This window comes from Musa acuminata, chromosome BXJ1-3 (assembly GCF_036884655.1).
Source record: "Musa acuminata AAA Group cultivar baxijiao chromosome BXJ1-3, Cavendish_Baxijiao_AAA, whole genome shotgun sequence".
Classification (NCBI taxonomy): Eukaryota; Viridiplantae; Streptophyta; class Magnoliopsida; order Zingiberales; family Musaceae; genus Musa; species Musa acuminata.
In genome coordinates, this window is record NC_088329.1 from 32,538,226 (window position 1) to 32,564,021 (window position 25,796).

Consider the following 25,796-nt stretch of genomic DNA (forward strand, 5'->3'; position numbering starts at 1 on the left):
CTTTGCATTAAGAGCGAAAGCCTTCTTCTCCGAATCGTTCCAATCGATCATTGGAAGAGAAGACTTTGAAAAACCATTCTCGACAAGATTCCAGAGTTCAACGTCCATAGAAATAAGAAAGATCCTCATTCGGGTCTTCCAATAGGTGTAGTCCGTCCCATTAAACATGGGTGGACGTGTAATGGAATGGCCCTCTTGGTTTCCGGCGTAAGCCATCTCTCTTGGGTTTTAATCCGTTTGAGAGTTAACCGGGCTCTGATACCAATTGTTAGGATCGAGAGCACTAAGAGGGGGGGGGTGAATTAGTGCAGCGGAAATCTTTCAGCGAAAAAACGAAAGCTGCGTTCGTTCGATAAGAATTGTTTCGATGCAAAAGCCGATTCTAAGATTACTTATGATTAAGTGCAGTTTACGTCTAAACACAGTTTACGTCTAAGCGCAGTTTACGCAGTTTGCGTCTAAATGCAGTTTGTGTCTAAGCGTAGTTTACGCAGTTTGCGTCTAAATGCAGTTTGCGTCTAAATGCAGATTGCGTCTAAGCGCAGTTTGCATCTAAGCGCAGTTTGCGTCTAAGCTCAGATTGCATCTATGCGCAGTTTGCGTCTGAGCGCAGTTTGCGTCTAAGCGCAGATTGCGTCTAAGCGTAGTTATAAATGGAGTCAAAACGTAAACGTAAACTGCAAAGAAACTTGTTCGTAAAAGCGCAGAAGACAGTTTGCAGTTATAAATAGAATCAAAACGTAAATGTAAACTGCAATGTAAAGATCGTACGAAAACACCGATTTACGTCTGAATGCAGATTCGGAAAGATCAGAACTTAGAAACTTGTTCGTAAAAGCGCAGAGAGCAGTAGCTATGTAGGAGGTTTGCAGTAATGATAAAGTGCTCAAAATAAACGCAAACCAGATATTTAGAGTGGTTCGGTCAGTCTTGACCTACTCCACTTTTGGCTTCCTCCACCGACGAGGTTACTGACGTCAACCAGAGGCCTTCCTTCAATAGGCGAAGGCCAACTGCCCTTTTACAGTTTCACTCCTTTTGACGGGCTCAGGAGACAACCCTTACAGAACCTTTCTCTCCTCTCTTTACAACTCAAGACTTGAAGAACAGAAAGAGGAGAACTTTTGGACTTAACACAAATTTGAGCTCTTAGAATCACAAAAAAGATCAAGAATTCGGTGTAGGTCTGTATCTTTTCAGTGCTGAATGGGTGGGGTATTTATAGACCCCAACCCAGTTCAAATTTGGAGCTCAAAACGATCAAATCCCGGAATTCCGGGATCAGGCGGTTGCACCTCCTGACTAGAGAGGTTGCACCGCCTGGCAGAGCTCGAAGACTGAGCCTCTGGGCGGTGCTACCTCTGTCAGGGGTGGTTGCACCTCTCTGCCAAAGCTCGAAGACTGAGCTCAGGCGGTTGCACCGCCTGACTGGAGAGGTTGCACCGCTTGGCAGAGCTCGAAACTTGAGCTCTGGCGGTGCTACCTCCTGACAGAGGAGGTTGCACCGCCTAGTCTCGCTCGGAGACTGAGCCCTGGGCGATTGCACCTCTTGGCTGGGGCGGTTGCACCGCCTAGTCTCGTTGGGAGACATAGCCTGGGCGGTGCTACCTCCCTGCCTGGGCGGTTGCACCTCCCACAGCAACCTAGGTCCGAATGGGCTGAACCATTCGACCCAATTTGAGTTCTTCAGGGGCCCAATTGCCCCAGGATTAAGCTAATGGGATCACCTCCCATTTCTAACTTAATCAAAGTGCTAACTACGATTATTTCCTAAGACATATTCTGCAGCTTGCTTCGGTACGTCACTCGCTTCTTCCGGCGAGTTTCCGGCGAACTTCCGTCGATCATCCGATGAACCCTCGGTGATGCTCCTGCGGACTTCCGGCAAACTCCTGGACTGCGACGATCCACTTGGCAAGTTCCGACGAGCTCCTTTGGCAAGCTTCTGGACTTCTCGGATTTATTCCCGTAGAACCTCCGACGACTGTCCGAACTTCCGTCGAGCTCTCGAACTTCCAACGTGATCATTGTCATGACTCCGGCGCAACTCCTGCTGCATGTCTTACTTTCATCGTAGTTAATCCTGCACACTTATCTCAACACATACATTAGACAACAAATGACAATTGACTTCATCATCAAAATCCGAGATTCAACAGTCCAAGCTTGATAATAAGGCAAAAGCATGTATTTTCTTGGGATATGGTCATGAAGAGTTTGGATACAAATTATGGGATCCAGTGAAGAAGATTATTAGAAGCAAAGATGTTGTATTTCTTGAAGACCAATTGTTTGATGATGGTGACAATGTTGAGAAACCAAAAACCTCTATTTATATTCCTTGGAGTTTGGTTCCAATCCCTCCACCTGCAGTTCATGATGATCATAGAGGAGATGAACAAGAAGAATATGGTGAGAATGTTAATGATGATACTCCAACAATTGATGATGTTGAACCAATTGACGGGGGAGAGTGACAATTGAGAATGTCAGCAAGTACCTCCACCACCAGTTGAGATTTCATTGAGAAGATCCACAAGAGAGCGACAACTATCTACAAGATATCCTCCACATAAATATGTTATGCTTACTAACGGAGAAGAGCTAGAAACTTACTAAGAAGATATTCTACATAAGCGCAAGAAAGAATGGGTTAAAGCTATGCAAGAAGATATGAGACCGTTGCTTGAGAACCACACCTATGACTTAGTAAAGTTGCCTAAAGGGAAGAAAGCTCTCAAGAACAAATGAGTTTACAAATTGAAGACTGAAAATAATAGCTCTTAACAAAGATACAAGGTACTATTAGTCGTGAAATGATTCAGTCAAAAGAAATGTATTAACTTTAAAAAAATATTTCTCTTATAGTGAAAATGTCCTCTATTCGACTTGTTCTTAGTTTGGCTGCTCGTTTAAATTTAGAAGTTGAGTAAAAAACTATATTTCTTTATTGTGACTTAGAAAAAGAAATTTACATAGAGCAACCATAAGGTTTCAAATTCAAAGGAAAAGAAAATCTAGTGTACAAGCTTAGGAAAAGCTTATATGGACTCAAACAAGACTCATGGTATAAGAAGTTTGATTCTTTTATGATGAACCAAGGTATAATAGAACCACATCTGATCATTATGTATTTACAAGAAAGTTTTCAGATGATGATTTCATTATTCTTCTACTATATATTGATGATATGTTAATTATTAGTCATAATACTGATAAAATTGAGAAGCTTAAAAGAGAGCTAAGTAAATCATTTGCCATGAAAGACTTAGGATCGACAAAACAAATACTTGGTATAAAGATTCTTCATTATAGGAAGACTAAAAAGATTTAGCTATCTCAGGACACCTATATTGAAAAGGTTATTGAAAAATTCAACATGAGTAAAGCTAAAGCAGCTTGTTCTCCACTTGTAGATCATTTCAAGCTTAGTTTGAAATAATATCTTATAAGTGAGAAAAAAAAAAAAGAAATATCCAAAGTGTCTTACTCATCTGCGATATGCAGTTTGATATATGATATGGTTTGTACTATGCCAGATATAGCTCATGCAGTTGGAGTTGTAAGTCGATTTCTCTCTTATCCTAGTAAAAAACATTGGGCAATAGCGAAATAGATATTAAGATATGAGGTAATTCCAGGTTATGTTTATATTTTAGCAATGATGAACCTGTGCTAGAGGGGTACACACATGTAGACATGACATGTCATACTGATTTCAAGAAGTCCACTTTGGGTTTCTTGATAACGTTTGCAAGGGAAGCAATCTCTTGGCAATCTAAGTTATAGAATTGTGTTGCTCTATCAACCACACAAGCAAAATAAATATCATTTACTAAAGCTTGCAAAGAAGCTTTATGAATGAAAAAAGTTTCTATAGGAATTGAGTTTGAAACATAAAGGATATACTATTTACTGTGATAGTCAGAATGTCATTCACCTCTCAAAAAATTCAATATATCATTCTTAATTCAAGTATATTGATGCAAGATATTATTAGATTCATGATTTGCTTGAGATGAAAGAATTGCACTTGGAAAATATGCATACTAATAAGAATAGATCAGACATATTGGCAAAGTCTTTGCCTAAGGAGAAACTTGAAGCATATAGGTGAAGAGCGAGCTTAGTATAGCCCACCATATGAGCTGGAAGGTGAGAATTATTAGGTCTAGCCCATAGGTGGGCTTGGACCGATTGATTTGGGCATTGAGCCCAAATCTGATGTATTAAAAAAAAAAAAAAAAAAAGAAATAGTGGAGACGTGTATAGCAAAGGGTGTGCGACAAGAAGAGGCATGCGATGAAACTATGGTGACCTAGAGAAAAGGAACATTGAGACAAAAGGAGAGAAAAAGTTAAGATTTTGAGGCATTTGCTAGATGATTAAGTGGCTAAACTTCGTCGGTTTTGTCTCAAATTTTGTGTGAAGAATTCTTATAAGAAGCTCTACAATCTTAATCGTACCGATCTACAATTTATTTCTCTGAGATGCTTTTATGTTATATCAACTTTGTGAGACTTAAAATTTTTTTTTCGTGAAATTCATCTATGGTGATGATGATATGTTATTGTTGAGATAAGATATATGTTGTTGATGTTATTGTGAGACTCTAGTTATTCCGGAGAAGACTTATTATAAACATATTACTATTATTAGTAATTGTAGAAGTTTGAAATATACTACGGTACTGTAGTTTTTTTCACATTGGGTTTTTTACATAAAAATTAAATGTATCATTTTATGATTGATTTATTGTTCTAATGTTTATATTACTTTGGTTAATATTTATTTTTAGTAACAAATTAATATTTTGATGAAGAACCTTATTTTGATACACAAATGGGGGAAAAAAATTATTCCACTATAATAGCTTTTCCTAACACATACAAATGGAAAGCTAATTCAATTAAACATTACTTTGTATTTAGGATTGATGCTAATATTCATAGTTGGCGAAAACACATAATCATTTCCAATATTTAATTACGATTTGGATGATCTCATATCATATTATAAAAAAATTCTTCAAGTATTATATTCTTAGTCATATGAATTATTCTAATATTCTTGCATCCCTATAAATTTGTAATTTGACTGAATCTTCCGAACAAGAAATGAAGCATCGAATGACTCAATTCGGACTTTTTCTTTACCCGACAACGAGGCAGACGTACGGAGCAAGATCTGGAGTAAATCTGAGTCAGCATCTATATTGGACATTGCGTTAACACATGGTACTGCGAATAATAATTACTTGGAAACCGCGCAAGAATTCTCATTGTCCACCACAAATGGACGTAAAATAAATTTCCTAGATTCATGACCGAAGCCAGTGGATCGCACTTCTACTCCCCAAAGCAAAAAGGACAGCATCCATGACAGACCAAAACGCAGAAACGTGGAAACAAAACAAGATGGTGAAATGCTTCGACGACGACGAGCGACTCCGACCCATATCAAGGAGAAGGCGCACCAGCTGCGCCGGGATCGACCGTGCCACCTCCACTGCCACCCACCTCCTCGTCCTTGGCATTATCGGCTCCTTGGGATCCGCCGCTCGCGGCGCCCGGCTTCACCTGAATGCCGTCTTCTCCTTTGGATTCCAGAGCTCGGTCCATTCGCGACACGGGACGGAGGTAGCGTCGAGCAAAGACTTGACCCACGTAGCAGGCGGCCGCCACCAAGACGGCGATCACCGTGAGCACGATGAAGACGGGCGCAAAAGAGCCGCTCTTGGAGCCGGAGCCGGAGCCATGCCGAGCTGCGATGTACTGTGGGTAGACGATCGTAGGCTGCTTCAGGGATGACATCTGTCCGCCACTCGCTCGCTGCCTTCTCTGGAGTACTCGGAAGAGTGGGGGGTAGGCAAAGAGTGTTGGTCTACCGGTGTGCTTCTTTGAGTGAGACCAAGGCAAAGAATAGATGTCCAAGCTAAAGAATCGATTCTTGCAGAAAGTCGCCATCTTACGCACTTCGAAGCAAGCGGAACGCTGCTGTGATACGTGTGATATCGCTGTTTACGTTCGTACGAACTCATTTTAGACGGTGAAGCAATCATTGATTTCTCTTTGTCCTCTTCCCATCATCTGAGAGCAGCTAATGAGGCTTCAGTACGACGCACCAACTTCTGCTGCTTTGGAAATTAAATATTAATTCAACGGATTTATTTTATTAATTTCAAAATTCTCATTATACTGTTTCTATAATAATAATAATAATAATAATAATAATAATAATGATGATGATGGCCAATACTGGGCTGGAGTCAATGATAAATGGGCTTTCTCGTTTGACTTTATGATCCTTTGATCATCGTATGACACGTAACCAGCAACTCGATTCATTTGCTTGCATGTTTTCCCGCTCTTTAATATGAAACATGAAGGATAGAACAGCACATTAAGTTGACATATCAACTACTTAGGACACATCAATTCTTCCAAGTGACTCAATGTCGTCTCCTAAAAGTGCATCCGTATCCTCCCCATGCACAATTCTTGAAGCAAGAATCTCCACTGTCCCTTTTTCTTGAAGACAAAGCTGCAGGTGAATCCCATATTTACCTCCGGATAGCCTCCTCTCATGGTCTCACTATGCTTAACTTCCTCCGTCTTGCTTCCAAGCATCGGCGAGCCTCTCTCACCTACTCTTCCTTCCTTAACCTACTGATGCCACAAACCCTTCACCTTACACCTCTATATATGTATATATATATACACACACGTAAGAATCCATCAACCTCACGACACAAACCATCATTGAAGACGAGGAACACACAGAGGAAAGAAGACGATGGGTTGTTTCCATGCTTCCATTGTCATCGTGCTCCTGGGCTTTCTCATGCTTGTTTCGGTACCGACAGAAGCTGCCACAAAGAAGTACCAGTTTGATGTGAGTAGTGCTTCTGCTTCCACGACGTTACAGATCTCATCTTTCTCTGTCCCATGTCCATGGTTTCTGCTACTTCAGGTCGTCGTGAGCAACGTGAGCAGGCTCTGCCATGCGAAGCCGGTCGTCACCGTCAACGGGCGGCTCCCCGGGCCTACCATCTACGCCCGGGAAGGAGATCGGCTGATCGTTAACGTCACCAACTACGCGCAGTACAACATGACCATCCACTGGTACATGACTCGAACACATCACACGCTGATTCCAAGATCTAAACATGCACGGTCATGGTGGGCAGGCACGGGGTGAAGCAGCTCCGAAATGGGTGGGCGGACGGGCCGGCTTACGTTACACAGTGCCCCATTCGCAGTGGCGGCAGCTACACCTACCACTTTAACGTGACCGGCCAGAGAGGGACGCTGTGGTGGCACGCTCACATCCTCTGGTTGCGCGCCACCGTGCACGGCGCCATCGTGATCATGCCCGAGCAAGGAGTTCCGTACCCCTTCCCTCAGCCCTACCAAGAAACCGAACTGATCTTAGGTGAGTCGTGGAGAACAGACGCCGAGCGATGATGGGTCGCAGTTGCAGAGAGATTCAACATTTGAGCGTGTGGATTTGTAGGAGAATGGTGGAACGCCGATGTGGAAAAGGTGGAGCAGCAAGGAAACTTACTTGGATTGCCTCCCAACACTTCGGATGCTCATACCATCAATGGGAAGCCAGGGCCTCTCTTCCCATGCCCGGAGAAGCGTAAGAGATCACATTCCTCTGCTTTCACCGACAGAGAAGCACTTGCTGAGCATGATGATGATGTTCCAGATACCTACGCCCTGGAAGTCGAATCGGGCAAGACATACCTCCTCAGGATCATCAACGCTGCCCTCAATGACGACCTCTTCTTCGCGATCGCCGGGCACAGCATGACGGTGGTGGAGATCGACGCAGTTTACTGCAAGCCATTCAACACCAGCGCCCTGGTCATTGCACCAGGTCAAACGACCAACGCCCTCGTTCGAGCCGACCAAGCTCCCGGCAGGTACTTCATGGCGACCAGGTCTTTCATGGACATCCCCATTCCCGTCGACAACAAGACCGCGACGGCGATCCTGCAGTACAGGGGAGTCCCCACGACCGTCGTCCCCGTCATGCCACAGCTGCCTGCGCCAAACGATACCTCGTTCGTCGCCAGCTTCAGCGACCAGCTCAGGAGCCTGAACTCGCCACGATATCCTGCAAGCGTGCCCCTCGACGTCGATCGACGTCTCTTCTACACCATCGGACTCGGGGTGAATCCGTGCCCCACTTGTTTGAACGGCACCAGGCTCACGGCGTCGTTGAACAACATCACTTTCGTGTTGCCCCAAGTCGCGCTGCTCCAAGCGCATTACTACGACATGAAGGGAGTGTTTAGGTTGGACTTCCCCGACAAGCCTCCCACCTGGTTCAATTACACCGGCACGCCCCTCACTGCGAACCTCGGCACATCGCTGGGAACCAGGCTCAGCAGGATCGCCTTCAACTCCACCGTCGAACTGGTGCTGCAAGACACCAACCTCCTCATGGTCGAATCGCACCCCTTCCACCTCCATGGCTACAACTTCTTCGTCGTCGGAACCGGGATCGGAAACTTCGACCCCGCCAAGGACCCGGAAACCTTCAACTTGATCGACCCGCCGGAGAGGAACACGGTCGGAGTTCCCACGGGAGGTTGGAGTGCAATCCGATTCAGAGCTGACAATCCAGGTTAGGTTCATGCTTCCTTTACATCATCATCGTCATCACCATTCTTTCTTGCAGCGATTTGAGCTGGGATTGAGTTCGGCACATGCTGAAGAAGCTTGTCTGGTCGCAGGGGTTTGGTTCATGCACTGTCATCTGGAAGTCCACACGAGCTGGGGGCTAAAGATGGCTTTCGTCGTGGAGAACGGAGACGGGCCGGAGGAGTCGATCCTACCTCCGCCGATGGATCTTCCACCATGCTAAGTTGATGGAGGAGGAGGGGCTTGATTGATTGCATGCTTTGCTTGCTGGCGGGTTTTGGTGTCCTGCGAGTGTCGCAGGTGTTTGTGGATGATGTCGTGCTAAGAATGGCCAGTCATCTTCCAGTTGATGTGATGTAAGATTTGTATGAATAAAAAGTGCCCTACAAAAAGGCTCAGGGGATGCTTCTGTGTGTACCTTTTTCTGCATGTCGTCTTCAAGATTCACCCATTGCAACCACAAGCAGCACTGATTTGTATGGCTTATCAACAAACAGCTGAGGTGTGAATCGTTGGAAAAAAAATCTAAAATTTTATGTCTGAAGGTCTTCTTCGTTCACATGTTCATGCATGTATCTAAATATTTTTTTTGGTTGTATCTTCATTCCCATATTGATGCATATATCTAAATATTCTTTTGATTGTATCTTGGGATGAATTTATGATCAATATTTGCACGAAAAAGGTTCGGAATATGCCTTAGGACAGTGAATCATTTTTGTCTTAATTATATATATATATATATAATTTTGTTAAGTTCTTGATCAGAATATATTTAGCATAATTCAATTCTGTCGCTCTGATCTTGAGCAGATTCATGATCACGGGGAACCAGGCCACATCACCGTCACTTCCAGAGACAAAAAAGGAGAAGAGATTTAAGGGGGGAAGACACATCAAACATTGAAGCCATATATACCTACTACGACTCCACACAGTGCACATCCTTCTTTTAAGGAAGACAACTTTCCAGTGTGTGAGAGTAGATAACCATTCCCATTGATCATTAATGCTCATTCCTTTGGATAGAAAGCTAGCGTCAACCAATGATCACTTCTCGTTTCAGATTATGATGTTTTATTAGGTGAAGGATTAGGATCTGTCTCCTCTCCTCCAAGTGCAAGCGTACAAACAAAAAGCAATCCCTAAAACATATAGAAAAGAAGGCCATTGACTGGGAGAATCTTACTGGCCATGAACTGTGATGCACCTGATAGTGATGAATGCCAGCCAGCAGCATATCGAGATGATTGCTTGCGCCATCACTTCTTTCCTGTTGTTAGGCAGGCAGAGGAGTGATCTCCACTGCCCACCAAACTCCTCCTCGGACGTCCCCATCGATCACGCGGCCACATCACGTCGAACATGGCATGACCATTGCTTCTGCTGCGCCCCTCTCCCCACGTAAAATCACTGTTCATGCAACAGCCGAGGTCGACTGCAAACAGAGGCGACGAAGACATGGGCCAGCTCGTGGCCGAAAGGTGGCCGCCGTCCAACCTCGTGGGCAAAGGGGTGATGTGATGTCAGGAGAGGCACCCCAGACAATGTTTGCATTATAAAATATATATAATTTCAAGGATGAATTTTTTGAATTTATTTTCTTTTGATATATCATTTTCCTCTAATACGGTAAATAATCCATAGGGTGTGATGTGAATTTAAAGAAGAGAAAAAAAAAAAAAAAATTAAATCTGAAAATGGGTATAATTCATTATATATATATATATATATATATATATATTAAAAATCATAATACAATAGAACTAATTTTTATAATAATGAAAGAAGATGATAAGAATAGACTTAACATTATAAAAAAATAATTAATATTATAAAATATCGAGAGCATTGGGTAGGAAAGACTTTTATCATATCATCATAAAAAATTAAAATATACGGTGTAATTTTTTTGACTTAATTGACTAACAAGAGATGGAGTCACCTAAGATTTTACTGATCAGTATTTTGATAATTATGTATGTATTATTTTTTCTTTAATATATGAAGGGGAAAATAATTCCTCGTCCTTTCATGAATGAGAGGTTCTTGTGCTTGTGGATGGTGTGCTATCAAAAGGGAATTAATGGAAACAGTGCATGATGGCAAGCAGCTATCAGCATTTAACTAAATCAATTGCATATATGAGATTGACGGGCCAACCAAATCAAACAATTAAATTTTATTATAATAGCAGTCAGCTATCTGTGGTAATAAAAATTGATAATATTTTACATTTGTATGTACTTCAAATCAAATAAACCGCTTTTTTTTGTAATTAAAAAATAATTAGTCTGAGTTTTATGAATGGACATTTATGATAGTCATATATGTATGAATATACTTTTTTTATTTATTGAAAAAAAATATTTATATGAACCTATTGTGTTACGATCTGAATCAAAATCAAAATCAAAATTAGAACCAATCGATGATTTTATAGTTTCAAACCGAATTAAAACTAGCCGGATAGTTTGTTCTTTGTCCCTGCCTTGAAACTGTAGCAGACGATTCAAATTTGATTTAGAACCGAGTTAAAAATTAAATATATAATATTGATAATAAACAAATAAAAATAATAATAACTCTAAAATTAGAACAAGAATTAATGACTCTCGATCAAAATTAAAATCGTTTAGAATTAGTTCGATTTCGATTCTATATTTTATGAAATTAAAATTGATGGTTTTGAAACTGCGATTGGACTTTTGTGATTTTCACGTGATACATTTCTTATATATATATATATATATATATATATATTATTTATAGATTATATGAAATTCTAATAAAAGAATGTAGACGAGGCATCCACCGGAGCATCAATGTCTGTCATCATCACATCAATCCAAGCGTCATACACTTCCCCGTAAGCGTTACAACCTACAGAACGAGCTCCACCAAACCCATTGGTGGGGACAGGGGGGACCCAAAGTTGCTGCGGTGGTCACAAGATCGGGTCGAAAAGGAACGTCCCGCGAGCCTCTTCTTCGAAATTTGCGTGCGTAACTATACGCACTTGAAACGTTAAGTCGACGATTATTGTTCTTAAATCACCGAAAAATAATTCGAATATGTGAAATGTACCCAATTAGTTCAGGTAACTTTCTTTTTTCGGTTGTTGCGGGGTTGGGGAGGTTAACGGAAATGACGTGTCATTTTAGGGTGGGACCCAGTGGGTTTAATGGTTTCTTTGGGTTTAGATCTGACATCAACGCCAATTACCATCACACGATGCGGTCCAAAGCAGTCCCCCTCTCCGTCCTCCTCTTAAAAGCATAAAAAGCCAAAGACAGCAAAAGCCTGGCGCCGCTGCTGACTGCCGCCCAGTCGTCACTCCCATCAACCCCCAGCTCACTCCATTTCAAGCTTCCTCCTCTGCCCCCCATCCCATCACCAGTGCTCACCACATCATCACATCTCTCTCTCTCTCTCTCTCTTGTTTGGGATTGTCGGAGCCGAACGGGAGAGAATGAGGAAGAGGAGACTGCGATGAAGCCCTAAATCCAGACGCTTCTCCTTCTTGGTCCCGTGCTCTCTCTCTCTCTCTGCGCGCGTGTGTGTGTGTGTGTTCTTCCATGGAGGGATCTCGGAGCCGACGACGGGGTGGGGCAGGACTAGGAGGGGGCGCCGCGGTCTCCAAGAAGGGCGCAGCGGGGGATTCCGCCTACGCCGACGTGTTCGGCGGGCCGCCGAGGTTCGCGGCCCCCTACGCCACGCGGCTGGACGACTACGCCGAGATCTTCGGCGACCTCGCCAGCACGTGCTCCATCCCGTTCCTCGACATCCCGCCGGCCGTGGACGGCTGCGACCGCGGCGCCGGGTTCGACTACTCCGAGGTCTTCGGGGGACTGGACTTCGGAGAGTTCGCGGCTCCGTACGAGGAGTTGTTTATGGCGCCGAAGAGGGAGGAGGCCCGGACTACGAACCGGAGGTACGGGTTTGAAGGTCCCCCACTGCTCCTCTTTCGTTTGTTGCGGTGGTAGTTCTCTGAGATGATCACTTGATGCTGACCCCAAAATGTTCCCTTCTTTATGCGTTTTGCTTGTACAGATCTACTAATCTTCGTTGTCAAATGGTGAATGAGCTTAGTTTTATTACTATAGAGGCCTCTGGAGCCAATATTTTTTTGTTCTGTCTGTGCTTCTAGTTTAATTCATGCTGTAGGTGGATGCTTGGGTTTAATTCCCTTCTAAGGATCCGTATCCATTTCTCTTGATGGAATAAACTGTTCAAGAGGGAAGAAAAAGTATTTAGTAACGAAATCAATTTCTTTGATGGTTTAGGGCAATTCCTTCAAGAGTTAGGTAAGCTGCTGGCACCATGGTGTTCAAAGAACGCTGATATATGCATATTTTCCTCTTGCATTGTTGGTATCATGATGAATTTACTATATATCGGTCTTGCTAATAAAAAATAAATGGCATTCATGCATGAATTAGATTATTTGTGCAGCTTCCAACAGTTTATTTTAGTGGTAGTATGTTCAAGTTTGCAAATTCATTTCTTTGTAGGTAACTCTAAAAGAATTCTGGTTCTTGGATCTACTTATCAATTATTTTAGCAAAAACAAATTGGCACTTCAATCCTACGGCCCAAGTATTAATGCTTTATGATTAAGGCACAGGGTTGAATGGGTATGTTTTGCCAAACATCTGGCGGAACACTTTTAGTGCATTCTAAGTGAGGAGTTGGCTCCGGATTTTGTGTTACCTTTAAGTTTTTTTTTTCTATGTTCATGAATGCAAGTGGCTTTAGGAGGTTCTTGTGACTGGATAGTAATTTTCTTGAAATATTGATCATTCAATACCAATCTTGATGTATGCTAAAATTGCACAGTAAGGACATTGTGATTTGATCTCCTCAAGGAACTTGATCTAGCGATTTTTTTTTTATAAAAATATTGGAATACAAGTTGTGTCATTTTGCTAATAGGGGTTCAGACTCTTCTGTCCTTTAATTTAGTCTCTGCTGGTTCGGATGTAAAAGAATGTATGGTGAATATCTCTATTTGCATAAATTGCTTAGTCCTATGGATACCAAGATATGATCATTAAACATTTTTCTTCTTGTTTTCATTCATCAAAAAGGACTCTGGAGGAAGCAACCTGCAACCAGCAGGAAATGGAAGAATTCAAATTCCCCCCAAGACATTCAAACGGAGATCATATGGCTTGTCAAGAAGGCGATGTGCCCTCCTCAAATTCCAACCCGTCAGATAGTGTCTCCATGCAGTTCAATGTGTTATACAACAAAACTATCCAAGAAAGTAAAGAGGGTGCGATGAATGGAAAAATGCATACGACTCAACTTCATGATGATCCTGAATTGAGCTCTGTTATTGACACGGGCAAACCCTTCCGGATTTTTGGAGATGATGCTCCCCGTAGCATGTTAAATGATGGAATAGATGATGGGAAACACCAAAATAAAAGTCAAGCCATGTTTTCTTGTAACAATTCAAGGAGTTCAGAGAATTACTCGACAGCTGATCAGAGACACTCTACCAATAAGTATCCTGTTTTGGAAAATGGTCATGCAAATGCAAGTTATCATTCACTCTCTCTGAGCAGTTCCATATCAAGTGGGGATGTATGGTCCTCTGATATCACGTATCTGACTGTCTCGGACATCAATCTTCGAACACAACCAGTGCGAGTGCCACCACCATCAAGGCCACCTCCTAGATTATTTGGTAAGCAAGGACATCCTAAACCAAGGATATCATCAAGTCCCAAAATTGGTGTGGAAGGAGCAAGTTTAGCTAAACTAGTTGCCAACGAAGAATACTCCCATGTTCATCAAGAGGACGTGAAGGACAGCTCTTCTAGTTTCTTTGATGTGGAGGTTGATGCTAGCTCAGCAGCTGCAGCTTCTGCTGCTGCTATGAAAGAAGCAATGGAGCTAGCTCAAGCAAAACTAAGAAGTGCAAAGGAGTTGATGGAGAAAAAACGTGATAACCTTCAGAACAGCAAGAAGCTGGATCACCATGAAAGCATAAAACATAAAGAACAAAAACTGGGTCAACCTTTCACAGGACAAAAAGATCTTGAGAACATGCTAGTTGCTTTGGAGACAAAAAATGTCATGGGTGCTGCAAAACAGACTCCACTTTATGAAGAGAACAAAGAAGATGTTGTATTAACCGAAGAGGATGGACACACTAGACTAGGATCATCTAAACTACATGGTAAATCAGCAGATAAAGCTGAGAAATGGAATACAAATAAAGAATACTATGAACTGGTAAACAGTGAGAAATACAAAATGACTGAAGAGGTTACTGACAGGGAAGGTTCCATGAAGAAAACAAATATAATGACAATGGTCTGTGAAGTAAAACAGAATGAGAGTGAAAAAGATGCACTGGCCTTTGAGATTGAAAGCAATAAGAAATTGAGAAAAGATGATGTAGCTCAGGTGGCTTGTGGAACTGAAGACAATGCTAAACCAGAAGCTCATAATCCTTATGTGGAAGAAGTTGATCTAGGCGAGGTTCACAATCTCCATGATCAAGAAGTGATTAAAACACTGCATGCAGGTGAGTCTTCTTTATTTGCAGGGAGTGAAAAGAAAGTGGAACCTTCAGACAACAGTAAGCTTCACTATAGTTGTGATGACAAACGAGTAAAAGGCAAATTGGAGGCTTCTGTAGAAGCTCTTGAAGGTGAAAAATCTTATAGGTTTGTGGAGATTAATGGGAGCAAAGAGGAGAAAGGGAAGTCAGAAGCTGCTAAACCTCAAGGTGGAAAATACGAGAAGGAAATCAATATTGATAACATTGATCCTGAACCTAGTAAAGATGGGGAAAAGTTGATAGCAGCCAGTGTAACTGATGCACAAGAAGAATCAAATATTCATGTGCCTCATGGATCGTGTATATTGACAGGGGAGACAGCAAATGGAACTAGTAAGTGCACAGATTTCGAAAAAAGGAGAGAAGGAATGCAATGTGTTGCTGAGATTGTGAGTCAATTGGAGGGCACGATAATAGTGCATGAGCCAGAAAACAGGGAGGGACTGCATGTTAAACAACCGTCACGCTTATCAACCGAAAATGAACTAAAAATTAAAGTAGATCAAGAAGCTGGATATCTTGAAGAAGATTCAAAGAAATGGAAATCAACAGTAGGAGCAGCAACATGCAAAGAAGAAGAGAAGTTGATAAAAGCAACAAAAGGTGACTGCTGGCAAGATTGCAATGGAAATAAGGCAAATGCAGGCCAACCTGAACTCCAGCAAAGGGACAAAAAAGAAAATGCAACTCCAGAGTCATGCAATTTGGAAAACTCTAAGGGCCAGAAAATATATGGAAGAGATCTACGAGACAGTGGAAATGAAGATATTATAGAAATTCAAGTTGAGCCTCATTTTATGAATAAAGTTATGTCTATGAATGCAATTCCAGTGATCTGTATAAGGCCTCTTAGCATGACTTCAGATGTCCAACCAATCAATTTATCAGAGAAGGGAGATAATGTATCATATTTGTCTCTAGTTGCTATGGAGAGTCAACCTGTGGCTTCTCAAGACATTATTTTGGATATCAAGGAAAGGGAAGAACAACAAGAAAAAGTTGAGGAGGAAAGCGAACAGATGGAACATACAAGAAAATTAGAAGAAGAACAAGAGAAGGAAAGAATTCAAGAAGAAGAGAAAGAAAGGTTATTGGAAGAGGCAAAAGAGATGGAAAGAAAATTAGAAGAGGAGAAAGTAAGAGCAAGATTATTGGAAGAAGCAAATAACAAGGATAGAAGATTGAAAGAGGAGAAAGAACGAACAAAGTTGTTAGAGGAAGCTAAGGAGAGGGAAAGAAAATTGGAAGAAGAGAAGGAGCAAGCAAAGTTATTAGAGGAAGCAAAACAGAGGCAAAGAAAATTGGAAGAAGAGAAGGAGCGAGCAAGGTTATTAGAAGAGGAAAAAGAGAGGGAGAGGAAAGTAGAAGAGGAGCGGACAAGAGTACTTAAAGAAGCAAATGAGAGGGAAAGAAAATTAGAAGAAGAGAAGAAGAGGATGAGGTTATTAGAAGAAGCAAAAGAGAAGGAACGAAAATTAGAGGAGGAGAGAACAAAAATATTAGAAGAAGCAAAAGATAGGGAAAGGAAATTAGAAGAAGAGAAAGAGAGAGCAAAGTTATTGGAAGAAGAGAAAGAGAGGGAAAGAGAAAGAGAAAAGGACAGACTCGCTGTGGAAAGAGCAACACGTGAAGCACATGATAGGGCATTCACAGATGCCAGAGAAAGGGCAGAAAGAATTGCTGCAGAGAGGGTTACTTCTGAGGCTTGGCAAAGAGCACATACTCGAGAAAAGGCAGAGAAGGCCACTTCTGAAGCACTTGAAAAATCATTAACTGAGAAGGCTGCCAGAGAAGCTAGATTAAGGGCTGAGCGTGCTGCAGTTGAGCGAGCCACTGCAGAAGCTCGTGAGCGTGCTGTAGAAAGAGCGCTTGCTGAAAAAGCCGCTGCAGATGCCAGAGAACGTGCTGAGAGATGTAATGCCACTTCTAGGGACAGAACAAGGAAAGAAAATGTGACAGAAGAGCATTTAAGGGCCAGGGACAAGGTATATGAAAAAGGCTCAAATCTAATTTTTAATTAAGCACAATGCTGGTCAACTAAATGTTTTTCCCTTTTCTAAATTCGAAATTCTGTTCTTTCATTCTGATCATGGATGATTAATTAATGATTTATATGCAGGATGCTACACAGGATTCACATTTTCGAAGTACTGGTTCTAGTTACCAAGCAAATTCAGATTCTGATGACCAAGGTACTAATCATTTTGGTGAAGCGTCAATTTGTTATTGTCAATTGTCATTAGTTTGCACTTTTGACCTTTTATATTTGTTCAACTGAATCTCTAATCTACTTTGATTAATAATTTGAAGCAGGTGCAGGTGAATCAGCTTTAAGGTGTAAAGCTAGACTGGAGAGGCATAATAGAATAGCTGAACGTGCAGTATGTCCACTTTTTGGCTCCACATGCATTTTATTATCTGTAGAGCAAGTTTGGACCTGAAAATTTTATTGTCAGTCTTCTGAAAATTTGCCATTTGTGCTTCCAGGCGAAGGCTCTTGCAGAAAAGAACATGCGGGACATTCTTGCACAAAGAGAGCAAGCAGAAAGAAATGTAAAATCGTCATAGTCGACAAAATGTAGTAAGGTTGTAGATTTGTCTTTTCTCAATTGACAAACTTCAATCAAACTGTGGTTGCAGAGGTTAGCAGAGTATCTGGATGCTGACATTAAGAGATGGTCCAGTGGAAAAGAAGGAAATTTACGTGCGCTGCTATCGACACTGCAGTATGTATGTATAAATATTAGACCTCAGTTTGTATATCATCCGCATCAATTGCTCATTTGTTTTCTAAATGTGTCTTCAAACGCATTTTGATGAAGTGATGTAGATATCATTTAGAAATTTTTTAAGTGACTGTTTCTCCTTGCTGAAATACCAACCTCTATTATTGTCCAAGACTGTTTTATATGCTCTTACGGAAGTTGCTTAAGCTGAAGACTGTAATTCTGGACCTTCATTAACTGTATTTTTCAAATTTTGAGGAACTTTGTTTAATTTTCTCTTTTTGCTATCACTTCTTTTGACTTTAATTATCTGGATCTTTTTAGTTCTTAACATATATGAAGTTTGGCATGCAGATGAACTGATGCTTGGTAAGTGGTCATGTTAGCATTCTCTAATTCTTTTTATATCTCATAAATTTCCAATAGAGGGACTTATTTGATTTTCAGTGGGAACTCTTTGCCAATTCTGCTTTTGGACATTTTGTACATTATGTGCTCATATGTATGTTTCTTGATAAATATATATTAGATATCATGTAATGCCTGAAGATTCCATATATTAACATAAGCTGTCTTCTATTTTTCATAAAATATAATTCATATTTCATTTATCACTACAAAACTTTCTTCTCAAATTTTATTTTTCACGTGTATGGGTGGCAAGACTACATATGTCAAGCGTATCTTGGCAATAAAACTCTCCAGGTGTTTCACTTGAGATTCAATGTTTGCAGATACTCAGCCCTGAGAGTGGTTGGCAGCCTATTCCACTGACAGATGTTATTACAGCTTCTGCAGTAAAGAAGGCATACAGGAAGGCTACTCTCTGTGTTCATCCTGATAAATTACAGCAAAGAGGTGCCAACATTCAACAAAAGTACGTTTGTGAGAAGGTTTTTGATCTCCTTAAGGTGAGCCACTTATTTTATTGAATTTCTTGATAAAGTGGATCATTTTGATCAATGCTGACTCTGCAACAGTAGAAGTTACATTTTTTTTTTATTTAACCAAACCTTTTAGTGGCGAAGGGAACTGAGTAGCTGATAAACAAATTTGTTTGCGATAGAGCATATGTAACCATATTTGAGGTTAAGCTAAGGTTTTACTCCAGTACATTGTTGCTAGAATTTATTCCCACTTATTTTCTACTTGGTACATTGTTCTGTAGACTCTTGGAAACTAATAAGAAAGATTGATTCCTGCCTACATAATGTTGGATACTTGTGGAGCATTCATCATGAATCAACACTGTATTTTCTTGTATCTGATTGAATTTGAGATAAACTCCCCCAAAACTTATCGACATATTACTATCTTGGCACAGGAAGCTTGGAACAGATTCAACTCCGAAGAACGATAGTGGTTGAAAAGAATGTTGTAGCAGCATTTGTCTTTCGAGCTTTCAGTGGTTGTAAAGAAAAGATGCACTGCAGGTTTTGGTGGGAGAACTTAGTTCTGTAACACATCATCATCAACATACTTTATCATTTATGTAGATGTGAAATTTGCTGGAGTGCCCTTCAAAATGCTAAATCTGTTCTCAACCAGACAATTCAATGTTGTGAAGCACTTTGTCGGTGGCTTCCATTCGATGCATGTTTTTACTAGAACATTGAATGCATCAAATTGATAGGGTGCGGAACCGAACCCAACATCCTAAAATGGTCCCACCCGACCCCAATCCTAAAACGTTCCGTTGCTAGCAACTAAAGCTAGTTAGTTAACGCAACACAGCCGTTTCTGCGCGAGCAACCCTTTCAAATCGCATCGGTTCCAACGGCGGCCGTTTCTAAGGACACCCTTTCGTCTCCTCCGATGACTCCACTCCCTCTTCCGTAACAGTCATACCAAATGGCTACCGTCTCATCAATCCTTTTCTCTTCCCTCGGTACACAACACCAATAACACCTCCCCAGTATTATCTCTCTTTCCAGGGTAATAAATGGCGACAAGACTCGCGCTGACGTCAGCTGATCCAAACGAAGCCCACGCCTCGATCAACCTGACAGAGGCTGGTCAAACGAACCATAACACAGGTCGAGGCCCATTAACGACCGCTCAGGCTCGATCCTTCACGCTACGCCAACACCAGTGTCAGACGCTACCAGAAGTACGAGCTTGCTCCCTGCAAGCGGACACATCAGGAAACAGTAAGCTTCCCCATAAATACCCCCGCATTCCAAACGGAAAAGGGGGGACGAACATAGATAACAAACTCCACTCCACATCGCTAACTTGATCGTCGGAGGGGTCGGGCCGAGCTTCCGACCCGACCTGTGTGCAGGTAAGGAGACGAAGCTATTTCCCCGGGACGCAAGGAGAGGACGCCTTCCCCCCGGGACATCCCGGTGAACCCAACGGTGATATGGTCCGCGCGGTCGGTCACTCCGGCAATCCCGAGAGACCTTGAGAAAAGATCCCCCTCATTCAGCCCCGAACCAGGCCGCGTCGGCCCCGAGACACGGCACAAAGTTGTTTCCCCCAATAGATTGGCGCTAGAAGGAGGGCCCTGAATGTCGAGGGATCACCTGACCGACCCCGCGAAGTCCCTACCGAGGGACGGTTCTTCACGGGGGCGCCGACCGAGCACCCCTCGCGTAACGAGCCAAGGGCAGGCGATCCCGCCACGACCTCAGAACGTTATTGGCGTTTGTTCAACGACCCGGGCCTACTTCCCCCCGAGGGCGCCCCGAGTGTCCCCTCGCCCGTGTCGTCCGAAGCCTTTCAGGACCTCGCCCTTCAAGTCCGGGCCTTGGCAGGAATGGTGCAGACGGTAATCCCGCTCGTTTCCCATACGACTAACCCATCGGTGGCCCAGCCTGTGCGTCGGTTGGACCCACCTACACCAACTCACGCGACTACTTCGGCGCCCCCCGGTTCACCCTTGGCCCGGATGTCTCCCCTAGGAAATCAGGCAGGGGGAAACCCTCCCGGTCGCCCTGAGCATGAGCCAATGTCTGCTAAATCGATGGGCTCTATCCGAGCCCAGCTGCACTCTCTCAGTCAGCGACTTGAAGATATACAAAAAGAGGTCCGGACCTCAAAGGGGGAGCCTGGGGACGAGGCGCACTAAGGGTCACCATTCGCGGTCAAAATACGGGATCACTCGGTCCCCGCGAACTTTCGAATCCCCTCCCTGGACGCCTATGACGGCACCATCGACCCCGCCGACCACGTGGCCGCCTTTCAGGCTCCAATGGCGTTATACGGAACATCTGACGCTCTGATGTGCAGGGCGTTTCCCACGACCCTGAGAGGCTCAGCCCGCGCTTGGTATAGCAGTTTGAAGACCGGGGAAATCACCTCCTTCGACTAGCTTGCCGAGAAGTTCGAGCTCAACTTCTTGGCCCTCGCTCGACCAAAGTCGTCCATCGCCCTGCTCCTCGGGCTGAACCAAAAGGAGGACGAACCTCTCTCTCGTTTTGTGAACCGATTCGCCACTGAAATCCGAGGCTTATCTGGTGCTCACCCCTCTTTATTGATGTAGGCATTTATGGCAGGTCTCCGTCCCTCTAGGTTCTTTTGGTCCCTTGTGGAACGACCCCCCTCCGCTGTCTCGGAAATGCTCCAGCGAGCCAATCACTACGTCGCTGCAGAAGCCTGGATGTCCGGGAGACGTGAGGAAAATAAAAGGCCCCGGACGGAACCACTGACTGGGCAGCTAGTCGGTTCGCTGAAACGCAGACCGGATCGATCCAACCCGACCGTACAGAGGTCGCCCTCCCTCGCTTTGGGAACATCCCGAACTCAGATATTCCTCCAGATACAGGGGAAGGGGCTGCTCCAAAACCCTCCCCCGATGAGGAACCCCCGGCAACTCGCGGACAAAACAAGATATTGCCGCTTCCATCGACAGAATGGGCATGACACGGAAGAGTGTCGCGAGCTGAAGCGATAGATCGAGGAGCTAATTCAAAGGGGGCATCTTGGCCACTACATACGGCAAAATAAAGAGCTTTTGCCGCGACCCGAGGGCTCCGTTGAAAGGCAGATTGATGTGATCACGGGCGGCCCTGCGTCCGGGGGAAACAGTATGACAGGGCGGAAAGCATACGCCCGCACCCCAACACCCGAGGACCCCGGACACGGGCCCGTGCCCGAGGTCACGTTTCCAGCTGAAAGAGCCGAACCGCCCGAACACGATGACGCGCTGGTGGTGGCTGCAAGAATCGCCAACGCACGCATAAAAAGGATCATGGTCGACACCGGGAGTTCGGCCGACATCCTTTATCTGGAAGCTTTCCAGAAGCTCGGGCTCTCCCTCGACGCCCTAGTGCCTATGAGCTCGGCGCTCACCGGATTCACCAGCGAATCAATTTCGCCATTGGGCGCGACCGTCCTGCCCTTAACCCTCGGGGAAGCACCAAGGACGAAGACGGTAATGACAACCTTCTTGGTGGTTGATCTCCCAACCGCATACAATGCAATCCTGGGACGCCCCACCCTCAACAAGTTCAAAGCAGTCATCTCTACCTACCACCGGACAGTGAGTTCCCGACCCGCGCGGGGGTCGGAGAAGCCAAGGGAAACCCCCGCGAGTCAAGGCGATGCTACTTGACCGCGGTCTCCCTGCATAGGAGGAGGGAGGCCGAGCTCCCGCTCGAAGACCCTCGAGAAACAAAAAGGCTATCACCACACCCCGAGCCAACGGGACCTACCGTGGATGTGCCCCTGCAGGGCGGGCGTCCGGATCGAACAGTTAAGGTAGGGTCGGAGCTTCTTGAGCATGAGCGTGCCCGGCTCATCAACCTCCTCCAAAACAATGTCATTGTCCTCGCTTGGTCTCCCACTGACATGGCGGGGGTGGATCCTGAAGTATCTCAACACCACCTGTGCATTTCCCCTGATGCACGGCCGGTAAAGCAGAGGCCCCGGCGTCTCACTCCCAAATGCCAGCAGATCATTCGGGGAGAAGTATAACGACTCCTGGCGGCCGGCTTCATTGAGGAAGCCAAATACCCACGCTGGTTATCCAATGTAGTCCTCGTGAAGAAACCCAATGGAAACTGGAGAATGTGCGTTGACTACACCGATCTCAATCGTGCTTGTCCGAAGGACTGCTACCCCCTCCCGCGAATCGACCAGTTGGTCGACGCGACGATAGGCCACGCCCGCCTTTCATTCATGGACGCCTTCTCTAGTTACAATCAAATCAGGATGGCGCCCGAGGACCAGCAGCACACAACGTTCCTCACAGACCAAGGAGTCTACTTCTACAAAGTTATGCCGTTCGGACTGAAGAATGCCAGGGCTACATATCAAAGAACCGTGAATAAAATGTTTGCTCACCAGATTGGTAGAAACATGGAGGTCTACGTCGACGATATGATTGTGAAGAGTCGCACGACCGCAGCTCACCTGTCCGACTTGGCCGAGACATTCAACACACTACAAAGGTATAACATGCGACTCAACCCCGCCAAGTGCGCCTTCGGCGTCAACTTGGGCAAATTCCTTGGGTTCATCATAAACAAAAGGGGAATCGACGTAAACCCCGACAAGGTACGAGCAATCACCGACATGCAGGCCCCTCGGATGATCAAGGAGTTACAGCGCCTGAACGGGAGGCTCGCCGCCCTGTCAAGGTTCTTGTCCCGATCAGGCGACCGGTGCCTACACTTCTTCCGCACCTTGAAGAATTCCAGGGAGTTTGCATGGACGGCGGAATGCGGGGAAGCCTTCGCCCGCATCAAGGAGCACCTGGCCTCACTCCCTCGCCTCACTTCGGTGTCCCCTCGGGAAAAGCTCGGTATATACCTAGCTGCCTCCCAAAATGCAGTAAGTTCGGTCCTGGTCAAGGAGGCCTCTAGAGGACAGCAACCGGTTTACTATAACAGCCACGTCCTTAATGGACCCGAGGAGCAATACCCGCCCATTGAGAAGCTGGCACTAGCGCTCGTACTGGCCGCTCGAAAGCTGCGCCCCTACTTCCAAACTCATCCGATCGAGGTAATCACCGATCAGCCGCTCCGACAAGTGCTATCTAAATTTGACCTAGCAGGTCGCCTCCTCAAGTGGTCAGTGGAACTCGGAGAGTTCGACATTTGGTATGTCCCGAGGACCGCCATCAAAGCGCAGGCGGTAGCCGCCTTTATCTCGGAAGTGACTCGGCCTAAGGGCGAGGAGCCGGAGTGCATGAAAATGGAATGGCTCCTCCGTGTGGACGGATCGTCCGACCGATCGGGCGCGGGGGCCGGGCTGGTATTGGAGGCCCCCGACTGGCGCTCGTTCGAGCGCTCCCTTCGCTTTGGGTTCAAGGCCACCAACAACGAGGCGGAGTACGAAGCGCTACTGGCGAGGCTCAGGCTAGCCATCGAAATGCAGGTGGACGACATACACGTCCTCACCGACTCGCAGCTGGTCGCCGAGCAGATCGACGATGGGTATGAGGCCCGGGACCCAACCATGTTGCAGTATCTGGCGGAGGTGAGAACACTCACTGCCCATTTTTCCCGTTTTGTGTTATCCAGGGTGCCCAGGCACCAGAACGAGCGGGCTGATGCCCTGGCAAGGCTGGCCTCAAAATCAGACCCTTCTAACGAGCCCATGCCCGCTACTGTGAGATCGGTGGCCGGCTATATAGGAGGTTGTACTCGCTCTCCCTCTTACGTTGCCTCGAGCCCGAAGAGGCTGAGTCGGTTCTCGCCGAGGTCCACGGCGGTATTTGCGGTGAACACGTAGGTGGACGCACTCTAGCATTTAAGGTGCTCCGCTAGGGGTACTACTGGCCCACCATGTGCCGAGACGTGAAGTTATATGTGCGAAAGTGTGACGCATGCCAGAGGCATGCGCCCACGCCGTGGCAGCCGACGGTCCCGCTTACGCTCGTGGACTGCGCTTGGCCCTTCACGCAGTGGGGAATGGACCTTCTAGGCCCCTTCCCCCTAGCTTCGAGGCAGCGAAGATATATTATCGTTGGGATCGACTACTTCACCAAGTGGGTCGAGGCCGAACCATTGGCGACGATCACGGAGCATCAGGTGGAGGGATTCATATGGAAGAACATCGTCACCCGGTTCGGCCTGCCCAGGGTCATCATCACGGATAATGGGACGCAATTCACCAGTACTCGGTTTAAGGAATTCTGCACAAACTACGGGATACAGTTGAGGTTCAGCTTGGTGGCACACCCTCAAATGAATGGGTTGGCCAAAGTAACCAACCGAGCCATTCTGGGCGGTCTCCGGAGGAGGACTCTCGCGGCCCGTTCGACTTGGATCGATGAACTCCCAAGCGTATTATGGTCCTTGTGGACCACACCTAAAACCGCAAACGGGGAATCCCTGTACAGCCTGGCGTTCGGCGCCGAGGCCGTCTTGCCCGCTGAAGTGGAGATAACCACCGCCCGAACGGAGTCCTATGACGAAGGGGCGTCGGCTGAGGGACTCCGAGCCGGACTGGACTTGCTCGAGGAGAAGCGAGCCAATGCACACCTGAAGGCCCTCTCATATAAGAGAGCCGTCGCCAGGATTTACAACATGAAGGTACGTTCCCGACCTATTAAGCTGGAGGATCTAGTGCTGCGCAGGGCCGAGGTGAGTAACTCGACCTGAGCATGCGGTAAACTCTCCCCCAGGTGGGAAGGACCCTATCGAGTCATCGGGATCGTTCAACCGGGCCGTACCGGCTCGCCACAATGGATGGCTATCCTCTACCAAGAACATGGAATGTCCAAAACCTTAAGAAATTCTACGTGTAAGAGAACAGAAGGTTGGCAACATGAGAAAATGTTCTTTTATTTGAGAAGAGTTAACATTACAGGACTCGACCCTGACTTACAAACCGACCGACACCTTAGAAAAAAAAAAAAAAAAACCAACAAAAAATACAAGACTCTTC

At 45.0% G+C, this 25,796-nt stretch overlaps 2 protein-coding genes across 4 annotated transcripts; both read left to right on the forward strand.

Annotated features, from left to right (window-relative positions):
* The first annotated feature begins 6,730 nt into the window (after positions 1-6,730).
* On the forward strand, positions 6,731-9,050 carry LOC103978365 (laccase-11). The gene is made up of 6 exons (XM_009394135.3): positions 6,731-6,894; positions 6,973-7,124; positions 7,190-7,434; positions 7,516-7,644; positions 7,714-8,637; positions 8,747-9,050. The coding sequence occupies exons 1-6, from the start codon at positions 6,796-6,798 to the stop codon at positions 8,875-8,877; spliced, it is 1,680 nt and encodes a 559-aa protein (XP_009392410.2). The 5' UTR covers positions 6,731-6,795; the 3' UTR covers positions 8,878-9,050.
* A 2,889-nt stretch (positions 9,051-11,939) lies between these two features.
* Positions 11,940-19,526, forward strand: LOC135583723 (auxilin-like protein 1). 3 transcript variants are annotated; one of them, XM_065128860.1, is made up of 8 exons: positions 11,941-12,588; positions 13,745-17,216; positions 17,351-17,423; positions 17,542-17,612; positions 17,719-17,784; positions 17,872-17,961; positions 18,692-18,868; positions 19,282-19,526. In XM_065128860.1, the coding sequence occupies exons 1-8, from the start codon at positions 12,233-12,235 to the stop codon at positions 19,315-19,317; spliced, it is 4,341 nt and encodes a 1,446-aa protein (XP_064984932.1). In that variant the 5' UTR covers positions 11,941-12,232; the 3' UTR covers positions 19,318-19,526. The 3 variants fall into 3 exon arrangements, with proteins under 3 accessions (XP_064984948.1, XP_064984932.1, XP_064984940.1); XM_065128868.1 differs by having other exon boundaries at positions 17,545-17,612; XM_065128876.1 differs by lacking the exon at positions 19,282-19,526 and having other exon boundaries at positions 11,940-12,588; positions 17,872-17,957; positions 18,692-18,863.
* The last annotated feature ends 6,270 nt before the right edge of the window (positions 19,527-25,796 follow it).

Coding starts and splice junctions, on each gene's coding strand:
- LOC103978365 (XM_009394135.3), top strand. CDS start 6,796: ATGGGTTGTTTCCATGCTTCCATTGTCATCGTGCTCCTGGGCTTTCTC. Junction 6,895..6,972: donor CAAAGAAGTACCAGTTTGAT/GTGAGTAGTGCT, acceptor CTGCTACTTCAG/GTCGTCGTGAGCAACGTGAG. Junction 7,645..7,713: donor CTTCCCATGCCCGGAGAAGC/GTAAGAGATCAC, acceptor ATGATGTTCCAG/ATACCTACGCCCTGGAAGTC.
- LOC135583723 (XM_065128860.1), top strand. CDS start 12,233: ATGGAGGGATCTCGGAGCCGACGACGGGGTGGGGCAGGACTAGGAGGG. Junction 17,217..17,350: donor ATTTAAGGGCCAGGGACAAG/GTATATGAAAAA, acceptor ATTTATATGCAG/GATGCTACACAGGATTCACA. Junction 18,869..19,281: donor AGGTTTTTGATCTCCTTAAG/GTGAGCCACTTA, acceptor ATCTTGGCACAG/GAAGCTTGGAACAGATTCAA.